The sequence below is a fragment of the Dicentrarchus labrax genome, unplaced genomic scaffold, assembly GCF_905237075.1.
Source record: "Dicentrarchus labrax unplaced genomic scaffold, dlabrax2021, whole genome shotgun sequence".
Taxonomy (NCBI): Eukaryota; Metazoa; Chordata; class Actinopteri; family Moronidae; genus Dicentrarchus; species Dicentrarchus labrax.
The window spans coordinates 16,724,371-16,736,407 of NW_026136721.1; the positions used below are offsets into that span (position 1 = coordinate 16,724,371).

Below are 12,037 nucleotides of genomic sequence, written 5' to 3' on the forward strand. Positions count from 1 at the left end.
TCCAGTTGTTAGTTAGGTTGATGAGGTCAAGCTTAGTGGCTTCTGTTGTGTTGGCCTGGCTTTTTTTTTTTTGTTTTAACCACAATACAACCTGCTGAGTAGAGGGCTTTCCACATTGCACTTAGCGGGGCAAGAATATGCAGTGTGAAAAGTGCCTGTATGAGTATTTTCCCATCAGCCCTTTGTGCATTGTGTGCTTCTACACCTCCTGTCTCTATTAAACCTCACACAAGCTTGTGTTGAACAGATTGAATGGATTTACAGCAGATACTTGGGCACTCCTGTTAGAGGCATAGTCATTTTTAACTTTACTGTATGTTTTAACTTTTAACTATTCATTGTAATAATACACTGCTTATTAACTCAACTGAATATGACTTTAACAGTCATTGTAATCTATGTAAATTCACTTTTTAAAAAGTGACTATTGATGCTGAGAAACGGTGTAACTCGAGGCAACAATACATCCTCTATTTGTTGGTTCAGTGTGCAGGATTTAGTAGAATCTAGCAGCAACTGAACACTGCTCGTGTCTGTATTTGACGACCTGGGAATGAGAACGGGCTGTGAAGTGTGTTATAATGAAGAATGCATCCAGAGTTACAGCAAGTAAAGCAAACAAGATTTATTCTAAATGCTTTATTACTCTAACAAATTAAATAAGAACATATAATACAAGGTGTGTCTGAGTCTTTGATTACAATATAGCCTATTATTAACATTATTTAAATACAGTATCCAATGTCATCGAGTTTTACTGCAGCATTTAACCTAATATTCCCCAACATTATCCCAAACCTTCTGAGGCTCTTCATCAAAAGTTTCAAGTTCAAATGGGGCCAGAAAATGTCCGGATTACCATAATGTTGCTCACTGTGATCAGTATGTTTACATGTACACAAATAACTCGATTCATGTAAAAAGCACAGAGTAAGGGTAATAATTTGTTACTGTTAACGTGGTTTACAGTACTCTGATGTTACCTCAGTTTACATCACTGGTTTGTTAAACTGGTCATTGTCTGAATACTTTGTGTCAACCTCCAGAAAACATGTTACTAGACGTCCACAAACCTAATACAGATATTCAAAAGAACTGAACAGTAACCAGGTCTGTTATTTGGATTACGTCGACTCTGATTTTGCCGTACAGTACTCGCTTATGGTGTTAACAATGTAATGAGAATCAGATGATTGTGTTGTCAAGTATAATCGAATTATTAATGTTTGTGCAAACACACTGATATTGAGGTTGCGTTCAAGACATACGAAGGGGTAACCCATCACTTGATAAAGGACCAACCACTGTCCAAAGTCAGATTTTAACACTGCTCCGTCCTCAGCTTCGTTTTTGTTGGAGAGCTTCTCTTGACTTGTTAAAGTGACAATGCCAGTGCTGAGTGTGATGTAAATGTCTAGAACAACCTTTCCAATGTAAACAGGAGATCTGCCGCGTGAAAGTAGCTCTGTCTGTCTGTCCAGTAAGACTGGGATCTTTATACGATTACAAAGCAAGGACTTGATAATGATCTCAGAGTAGTACAGACACCAAGATTAGCATTTTAACAATTATTTCATAGTGACACTTACTTGCTCACTGCATGGTAAAGTGTAAGATTGGGAATACTGTCCTAAACAATTTGTACTTTCTTCCAAATGTGTTCACATCACCAATCACTCTGATTGGATGCAGGTGCTGCTGTTATTGAGCGATGTCAAACAAAACACTTTGTCATCACTGTCAAGTCAAAACAGAACAAACAGCATGTGCAAGCTAGGCATGTGTCACTCATTCTCCCAGTTTTGGCCTCTTGTGGTGACTCGACAGCTTCTCCATCCAACTTCAACTGTTTTATTTAGCGCAGATCGGGCCAGTGGGCTTTTTTTTTTTTTTAACCCACCATCACCATTGCTGTCAGCATCTTCCTATTTCTCCAAAGTGCCCATTGTTGACTCAGTGTGCTTTTCATCCCCTCAAATGTCTTTATCCTTTTTAATTGGCAGCAGTTGGCTGAGAAAACACCAAACCTGAGGACCAAAAGTAAGACGTAATAAGCAGAATGAAAGGATGACCGTGACAAACTGTTTTTCTCTGATAAAAATGAAAGGAGGGAACAAAACCACGAGGGTGGCCTGTTGTGAAACAGTCAGCTGAGAACCACCAGCTTCCCTCCGCAAAGAGACAAATGACTGTCTGGGTGTTACAGTTCATTATGTTTAGTGACTGTAACCTGGTGATGTGTGTGGTGTACCTTGTGTTCTAGTGGCTGGTAGGAAACGGTCCATGTGTGTTGATGGACTGTTGCAACTTTTCTTCTTTGGCCCTTCTGCTGTGGCAAAGCTGTGGAATAACAAACAAACAGTTAATACTCCTTAAAATATCACATACTACACTTCTGATTACATTCAGACTCAAAAAAGACACTATACCATGATGATTTTTGCACAAATATTGCACTTCTGGTTTCTCACCGTTCTCTTCTCCATGAAGCTGCTCAGGAATTCGTCGATGTCTGTGCGTCCCTCCAGAAAGTTTTCAGCCGTCTCCTCAGACTCCTCTTCAGCCTGGTGGGCTGCAACTTTTAACCGAGCCTGTAGAGTACTAAGGCTGCAACTCTGGTGGGGGACAAAACACAAGTAACAAAACAGGGACAGAAATGCTTAGCAGTGTTGAAAGACATGTTCAAGCATGTTTGGGTTGGTTTCTTCAATATTTTCTCCTCTTAGTTTTTTTTTTTTTTTTTTTTTTTGACAAAGTAACGTGGTCTCAGACTTCTTTCTTTCTTCAACAGTAGTATGGTTAACTGGCATGGAGAGCATGAGCCTATCTAACAACAGAAAAGGAGTCTCAAAACTTATGCATAGTAGGAGACAGATTTTGACACATGGTCGCTAGTTCAGTCTGGACTGAAGCCGATCTTCAGCTTTTTCTTTATGTACTCTTAAAAGGACTAAAACTTGATTTGTTTGGGCTACTACAATTCAAAGAACAACCTAAATGTTCAGTTTTGAGTCATTAAAATGGTAAAAATAAAACCCAAAACCAGGACGTAACCCAGAAAATGCATCTGCACTCAAAACCTATTATCAATCAAACCAGTGCGAGGAGCCTCTTACCTCACTGAGTTCATGCTGTCTCTGCATCCTCGTCTCAAAGGCCGACTTCATCTGAGTCAGCTGTTCGTACTGTCAACAGACAGAAACACGCATCATAAGCTGCTAGACAATTGCATGAATGTGTTTGAGAGAGAGAGAACAAAAGATCAGAAGCAATATCTGACCTTATAGAGCATTTCTTGTCTTTTTCCTTCCAGCTGTGGCTCCATTTGAAGGTTTTTCTCTGTAAATGACAAACGCACAAATCAACTAAATTTAAACATCTCTTTCATGATTGACCAATCAAGACCTTCAGTCCAGGGGCAGAAGAGGAACTTACTAGCCATGTCCACTATATTGGTGACAAGCTCTTCTTTATCACTGGTGACCTGTTTGAGCTGTGGCAAACTCACAAAGAACTCCAGTAAGACATCCTCATTTTCAGACATTTCTGACAACTGGGTCAGACTAGGAAGGGGCACAGCAGAAGGTGGTGGATGTAGGCAGATGTACAGCAGGAGGTAAGAAAACAAGAGTACAAAGGCATTAATTATGGGTACAAAAGAATGTGTTCTTATCTAAAACATACATGTATATAACCTGCGTAAACACTGGATTGATAATAAAAGATAAGTTGATGATATTTTGGAATACTTTACTTCATGTCACAGAGTTCAGGAAAAGACTCAGGAATCTCAGGCATCTTGTACATGTGTCCGTTCAGTCCAGCCTGAAACAGACAGCGGTATTATGAGCAAGTCACATTCTTTAAAGAATTTACCTCTATGTCAAGATTTATCTGAACCCAATCAATCAGTTACAGGCAACAATAACTAATTTAACTGTAAACCAGCCTCTTTCCTTCCTGAATTATCTGTGTCAATGTCTGAGACATTGTACATCTGTTTGTGAGCCTGATAGTTTGTAAACTGTAAATGGTTCATTTGACATTTTCTTTTCAAAGCACCACAGCTGGTGAAAGCTCCACTGGGTTAATTCATGAAAAGCAGTTTACAAGCTAATACTTCATGTATATATTTACTTCACTTCTTTAAAACCGTACAGCTCATCATGGTCCGTCATGGTGTTACCGTCCTACTTGTGTGCAGTATCCATTATCAGTGTACCTGTGAGTCTCCAGTAGGAACAGGCAGTGGCAGGTCAGAAATCAGTCCATATGGGGCTGGAGCTCGAGGGGGCCCATGGGCACTATCGACCCCTGGGTGCGGCATGGGAGCTGGAGACGGAGCTGGGCCTGGACCAGCAGGCGCTGTGTGACTGGGGCCCATGTGTCGAGCACCATAGTGGAAAGCCTGAGAGGGGTAAGGAGCGATTCCTGTCTGCTTGTACATACTGCTGTGTTAAACATGGGAGGGAATAAGATTATTTCACTAAAGGATAACAAACATATCAAATGTATTTTTAAGAGGAAATCATTTTGTACACGCTGGTGCTGAGAGAAAAATGTCCACAATGTAAGAGAACACTCACTATGGGAAGCCAGCAGCGCCACTGGACATCAAGGCAGGAGGACTCTTCCAGAACTCGTCCAGGAGACTCTGAATGACCTTTCCCAGATCTGAGTGCATCCCAAACTACAACATACAGGACGTAACATGAGCTTATAAATATATAAAACAGCAGCATGAACTAACAAAAGAAGTTAAACTAAACAGGAAAGAAGTTGTTCATGTTGCTACAGTTGACCTACACGTTTGCATGAACACGAGAAACCAGCTTATTGGGAGGAATCATGACAAGGCATTTACTTGATTACTGGAAAACCCCAAGTTTACATCCATCTGGACAGTAATCAGATTTTCCCTTTTATCTCTGCTTTGAACTTAGGGCGATATATCTTATGAATATGTTTACATGCACACTAGTATCTCTGTTATGATCTGGTTTTATGAGTATGCCGTTTATGTTCTGTGCATCTAAACAATACATCTTGTTTCAGAACGAAACAAGAACGACTTTATCCTGGTTTTGGTACAGAAATTAGAGACAGTGGCTGGGATTTCGAGGGGTCAAACAAATGCCTGACTGACAGAGATGACAGTACTGTATACAGTATAAACTGTATAATGATGGAATGATAGACACAAGAGATGATAAAATTAACTCTTTGTTTCATGTTAACATCATATCATGAACTTATTTTTCCAGGTCAAACAGAGCATTTGGACTGAGGACGCAGTGAGAGGACAGGGCTCTGTACTGAGAGAGCACACATATGCCTTACTCCTGCAAAACCTACTGCAGGGCTGTGGAAACCCCCTCCCCTTACTTTGACTTACTCAATTCAGTTTCACTTTTAGTCAGATGTGAGATTCGATTATCTTGGATACAGCTATGAGTAATGACCGTTTCTTTCACGCAAACATACAGCTGCAACAGCAATAATGTCCCTGTGCTGGGTTTTATTTCCTGGGTCTCTATTAACAAGTGAGGACACCATGAAATAAGGTTATTGAGAGCAACAGGGTAAAAGCACAGCAAGAAAGACTATGAGGGTCAGAGGTCAAAATAATTTCAGCCCACTTCTACCACTGTTTTAATTACATCACATAATCACAGTACTACTATCGACTATTTGCCAACAGAAGAGGAAAAAAACAGACCCCCTGTTTTAGTATGCACATTAGCATACGCCAATGCTATCTATCCAGCTGATGGTGGCTTTCTTTAATGTATCATATCGTAGATCTGGAAAAACAACAAAACTAAAAAACTACTTACATTAGTGATGAGGGGGCTAGTGATCATGGTACCATTATTGCTGTCGACTAAATGATGACCAACAGGGGGGTAGACACTAACCACCGGCTTCTCCTGCGGGAACTGAGGAGGCAGCAGACTAGAGGGAAGAGAAGAAAAAGTATGATAAGTTCATTTTTCAGGAATCTCAGCAACAGGATATATAATAAGATATAAAATATGTGATAAATATTAATACTGTAAAAAGGTATTTTGGTGGTAGTATTTATTTGTCCCTTTTGGCCCCATCTTCTCTGAAGCATAGCAAGTGATAAAACTGAGAGCCACCACTGGAGGGTAAAATGTGGTAAAGGTTTTGACTAACAGCTCTCATGAGCATACAACATTTGACTAATTTATGATGTGTAAAGCCAGTGAGATATGTTGTTTTAGTTGCAAGGTGCCTTTTCTAGCTTTTCCTGTTTTTCTTCGTTTCCTTGTGAAAAGATGACAAATAAATATGTAGTTTCTGGTGTAATGTTAGTAGTCCTCTGGATTTAGTTTAAATCGGTCGAATGCTGGGGTCGACTCTTCTTCTAAGACTCTACACTACTGCTGCAATTTCTAAGTTGTTAATCAAACATATTTAAATCCTTGTAATGTGATTAATGCATGTCCATATGTGTGTTTGAAACCAAAAATACAATACAGGGGAATAAAACTTTTAATCACCTACAACAGCGGTGCAATTACGATTCAATTTTTTTGGCTATGAAAAAAATAACAAGTGTATCATGTGTTTGATTTGTTTTCTAACTGAAGTCAGATTTTCATCCACGCCAGTGACAGTGAAGTCAGCCCACTGCATGCTTTTGATACTCTGACACTGTGACTGGATGGGTAAAGATGTACTCACATGTTAACATTAATGGTGGAGTTGTTGACTGTGAATGGTATTCTGTATTCCACATCTTTCTGGATCTCTGCAAGGCTGAAACAGTAACACAGGATTGTCATTAATCTGGCATCTGTAGTCACAATCAGCACATTCAGAAAACATAGTATTTATCTTCTATCAATGCTTATTAAAACTCTGTGAGGATGGAGAGAGTGATACATTAACAAAGAGAGTCCTTTAATGTCTATCCTCACCCAATAACTCTACTTCTTAACAAAACAATACATCAGTGTATAGTGAAGCATAACACTACTTTCCAGGCATTGGTAAAGGCAATGTGTTGATGGTAGATTGGCAAGTTGCTGTTCTTATAGATTTGTCCTGATAATTCAATTTCCTCACAGATTCATTACAATTTGTAAAAGGCTTTACTGAAATGAACATGTGTTAATGTTATGGCACAACAAGAAATAGCATTTACAAAAGTGTTACACTATTCATAGGTGATTTTGTAGGTGGTACTAGTAAGACAATATGTGTAAAATATAAACGTTTTACTTAACAATATATATTTGACAATATCTAATAAATAGTGAGATAAACACTGGGCACAGACAGTAGTAGTCTCATTGCATTACCACCACATGTCTGTTTCACCAGTGACATTTACTTACTATTAGTGTATGCAATACCTGTAATGCTATACTGTTTCACTGCACTTTGAAGAGTTTATGGCAGTTGGAAGTACATTCAATAACTAGTTATGTAGATATTGGTCCCAAAATGAATATTGGATTGTTAAGCCTTACACAGTAGGCCTAACAACAAGTCATTTACACATACAGTAAGTCCCATAAGGCCTGTTGAAAGCTGCATATCAAGAAGCCCTGGCCTTATACCCACTGCTGTACACAATCTTTAAACAGCATGAATTTTCCTTTCACTTTCCACGCCATGAGCAGCATACATACAGCACACTGGACCTCTGCAAATCCAGTAAAGTAAACAAAGGCTAATACTTTAATCTCTACATCTAATTAGCTAGCGCTTCCTCAAACTACATGCGTGACAAATCGGTAAACACTGGAATGATCACAGGACATGGTCAGGCCAGCTACAACTTGTGTCATCAATCCTAAAAATAGACACTGGAACTGTCACTAGCTGAATTGATTAGCTAACAGAGCTAACAAACACAGCGCCCTGGAAAATCACGTTTAGCTCGTTAGCTAGCTAGAAGGAAAGGTTAGCAAACATTAGCCGCTCATCGACAACACTGTCAAAGCTCTGCTTGAGGGTTCCCGTACAATATTGTGACATTTGGACAAATTTACACAATTGCGGGGACAAATGTGTGCGAAAAATGAGGCTATACGTTATTTCTTCTTGTGCCTTTAACTGTGAGCCAGGTGGCTATGCTATGCTAAGTAAACACCAGTGTAAACCACCGACAGTACGGTGTAAACTCCAACAACGAGTTATTTAACGCCAGTGACATGGGCAGGAAACATTGACCACATAGTAGAACACAAACATAACACAATAACGTGAGTGTTAACCAGCTAATGTCCAGCAGCAGGGTCCGTTCACGGTCCGTTCACGGTACCTGGGGTGAGCGGCTTTCAGTGACTCGATCTGCCGCTGTCTCTGCTGCTGTAGGCTGTTCAGAGGAGGGAGAGGTCCGGAGCCTTTGGACAGGGGGAAAAGCCAGTTCATCCTCTCCTGGCGAAAACCACGGACTGAACTTGGTGACAGGATCTAAAGGGCGACGACAGACGGAGACGAGGTGGAAGAGAAAGTGAGACAGCTCACAGTGTGGAGATGTGTGTGGCTAACTGTTAGCTGACTGACGGCTGGGGTTGTTGTCCTCACGAGGCTCACTGTGTAGTTACGTTACAGAGTCAGAGGGCATCTCCTCGTGTGTCCGATTAAATGTCAGTTCCGTTTTATATCCGACAGTTTCGGTGGAAGTTTAGCATTGTCATTAGTATTATTAACGCGAGAGATGTTTATAGCTGAAGGAAGAAAACAACCTTTCGAGTAAGCAGCAGCAGCTTGATCAACTTATTTACGTATTGCGTCACGCACGTTGCGTCAAGCGTAACTTCCTGTTTTTGTAGTTTTCATGATAAAAAAATCCTTAAAGCTAACTTAAACAAAACATTTATTAATTTAAATACACTGTATGTGATTAAAAACAAAAAGGGACAGTCTTTTAAAAATATGTTTTGATGATTTCCTTCCATATAAATCTTACCTTTCTGAACCTCCAAAACAAAACTGACTCTACTTATTGAATACTTTATTAAAATCATATTATTGTAGTAGACCATTGGTAATTTTATTAATTTTTATTATTTTTCATATCTTATTGTATTATTTTTGTATCCATATACATTGTTGTTTGTTATTATGAGAATTCTCATAATGCATTCCTGTTTTTTCAGCAAAAGCTGAATTCATATAAGAAATACAGATAATAATTTGGGATACACAGGTGTTAGCGAGTTCAGTAAAACCTCTGCAGCCTTCCATACACTGATGCCCATACTGCAACAAAGCAGGCATGAGTTACATAGTTTGATGGGTCTCCTGTGCTGCCCGGTGGGACACCTTCCAATCCAATCATATCAAATCAAATCAAATCAAATCACCCCATCACCTCCACCACTGTGTTCGTCTAGCCTGTAGACCTTATTAACATCTCTTGCCTTAACTTTGTGGCCCCAGCTTCCAGATAGATAGATATTTTAGTAAATGATTTTGTAGATGAATGCAACAACAAACATATTTATTCATCAACACAGGAAGTGATAAACTCATCATCAGAGGCATTTTTCACTTATAACTATTGTAACTCGTGTTTTTCACGACCATTATCAATAACTCATCATTTCATTACAATGCTGTCTAATCCCTTTTGTGAGTATGGACATCTGCCTGTGTTGCTCTGTAAATAGGACATTTATACATGATTAATAAAGTAGTTGATGGCTTTTAATGTGATCCTTCTTTCATCAACTCATAACGCTCACCTTTACTGATGGGTTCATTTTAAAGTAATAATTATTACAGCATTATTTTAATAAATACCTCAACTACAAAAACAAACAATATGATATAAACATGAATCAGCTTAAACTTTAATTGTAATAATCGTCGGTATAACATTAATAATGTTTATTTTAAATGTACAAACAGTGAAGTGTTTTGATGACCTGATGATCTACAAAGGGAGAAGGTCTTGAACTGTAGGTTCAGTGTCCTCAACCTGGAAACCCAGGGGAGACAACTTGCGACAATGTTATGTATTTGGACTACAGTACCCATTTTAAACATGTGCTGTCAATCTTACAAATAGATCCTTTAAATCCACAAAGTTTTTCTCTATCCCAGTGCTGCCTTTCTCTCCTGTCTGTGTGCTCTCTTTATCACCGCGGTGCTCTCAGAGTCTTGCAGTGATTGGCTGTGCTATGCTGTCTCATTTACATAAACAGATATGACTGGAGGAGACAGAAACTGGAGGAGACAGCAGAGAGGAACCCTGAGTGAGAAATGTGGTCCTGTGAATGACCTGCTGTGTTCACCCTCAATCACACTAAGACTATACTTTCAGGGATCATTTCTATAGTTTCTGATTTGAGAAATGTGTTTCTAAAGTGTTTGGTCTCACTAACCACGATGATGAGTCGTGATATTTCCTTCTGAGCGTGAAGCTGACAGAGAATAATGATTCAGTTCATATATTCTCTGTCATTGATGACCGTTCATTGTTTCCTAGTGGAGCATTGAGGAAGGGAATATGATCAGAGTGGTGTTGGTTGATATGTCAAAAAATTACTTAAACTTAACTTAAATGAATCTTGCACTAAATAACATAATTTGCATGAAGTGATAATGTTGGCAAACCATGAATAGCCTGTTTAACATCGGTTAAGGTTTAGTATTGAATAAATAAGTCAATTAAATGGCCAGTTGACAGGGGGAAATGATGACAGTAATTATGATACTGAACAGTGTATATTACTGTTTGAGTGTGAAGCATGCAGTTAATAATGATTTAGTTCACTGGTTTTTGTCATTGATGATCATTCTCTGTGGGGTGCCGTTTGTAAAGTGGCTCACGCTGAAAATAACAGCAACATTTTGTCACATTTAGCTTCAAACAATGTTTAAAAAACTGGTATGAATTTTTGAGGATCACTTTTTTGCCCATACAATAATATTTGTCAACTTAAGAGATATTTTAAATAGTTAAATCCAAATATTAAATGTTACACCAAAATGTTAAACGTTAAATCTAAATGCTAAATCTAAATCTAAATGTTAAATCTAAATGTTAAATCTAAATGTTTCGGGTGAAACTAAATATTTAACTAATATGCAAATTCAAAATGCCGGTAACCGGAAGTACCAAAATAAAAGCTTGAGGAGCTCACTGTGTGTTTATAGTGTCAAATAACGAATAAAAACCATATCATCAGGGGAAATGGACTCTTGAACATGGATTATCGTGATAATAACTACCTAAAATAATAAACATGTTTGGAGAAACGATTTTATTAATTAGATTATATCAATTTTAAAAAGGTGTTAAAAAGATTAAGGTTTAGTGAGAAAACAACTATTATTAATTGATTAGTGATTTGACAGAGAAGTGATCACCAATGTTGTTAATCAGTTCATCATTTAGGTCATTTATCAAATAGATCAGTGGCCTAAAGTTGTCTCGTGCAGCCTTTATTGTAAAAAAACAATAAGGCTTTACAGTATCATTAATGTTTATTGGGACATTAGCCATTATCAGATGGAGTTGTTCCCCTGATGTTCATGAGCTCTTCTCTAGTGAAAGAGCTCCGGGTATCACAGCAGAAAACTGAATTTGCAAACAAAACAAGAAAAAACAATGTACACACCGAGGAGACCGTTCGTGGCGCCATCTTGTATTTTAATTTAAAACACTTAAATCAGTAATAATACTAAACCCTTTAATTTCTGGAATACCATCATTTCACATTAGGTTTAATTTTCTCAATAAACAACCGAACCATGACAGTTGTGTCCATCTCAGTTATTAAAGTTAGAAATCATAAAGCTAGAGGAGCCATCCAACATAACGCTGACCCAAACAAACTAAATGAGGAACGCTTCACGAATTTGCGTCATCCTTGCGCCTATCGATTTCAGAGGCTGTTATTGGCTCATGTACAAATGAAACAGGCCAATGGGGTTGTCTTGACCCACACCCATTGGTCAGTTTCATTTAGGTGCTGTGCTGTGATTCGACAGCTCACCGCATGACCCGCCTACCCCACAGCCACGTTCAGTGTCATTATCATTGAGC

General features: G+C 38.6%; 1 protein-coding gene and 1 non-coding gene across 3 annotated transcripts; one reads left to right on the forward strand and one right to left on the reverse strand.

Annotated features, from left to right (window-relative positions):
* Positions 1-624: 624 nt before the first annotated feature.
* vps37a (VPS37A subunit of ESCRT-I) lies at positions 625-8,778 on the reverse strand. 2 transcript variants are annotated; one of them, XM_051384911.1, is made up of 12 exons: positions 8,300-8,778; positions 6,712-6,786; positions 5,838-5,955; positions 4,587-4,690; positions 4,223-4,448; positions 3,755-3,825; positions 3,436-3,563; positions 3,281-3,339; positions 3,117-3,185; positions 2,472-2,615; positions 2,252-2,340; positions 625-2,027 (listed from the first exon to the last, which is right to left on the reverse strand). In XM_051384911.1, exons 1-11 carry the CDS (start codon positions 8,407-8,409, stop codon positions 2,260-2,262), a joined length of 1,185 nt encoding a protein of 394 aa, XP_051240871.1. In that variant the 5' UTR covers positions 8,410-8,778; the 3' UTR covers positions 625-2,027; positions 2,252-2,259. The 2 variants fall into 2 exon arrangements, with proteins under 2 accessions (XP_051240871.1, XP_051240870.1); XM_051384910.1 differs by having other exon boundaries at positions 4,223-4,451.
* Positions 8,779-10,293: 1,515 nt separating this feature from the next.
* Positions 10,294-10,509, forward strand: LOC127355657 (small nucleolar RNA U3). Its single transcript, XR_007881804.1, has one exon. It is a non-coding gene; the product is annotated as a small nucleolar RNA U3 (small nucleolar RNA).
* The last annotated feature ends 1,528 nt before the right edge of the window (positions 10,510-12,037 follow it).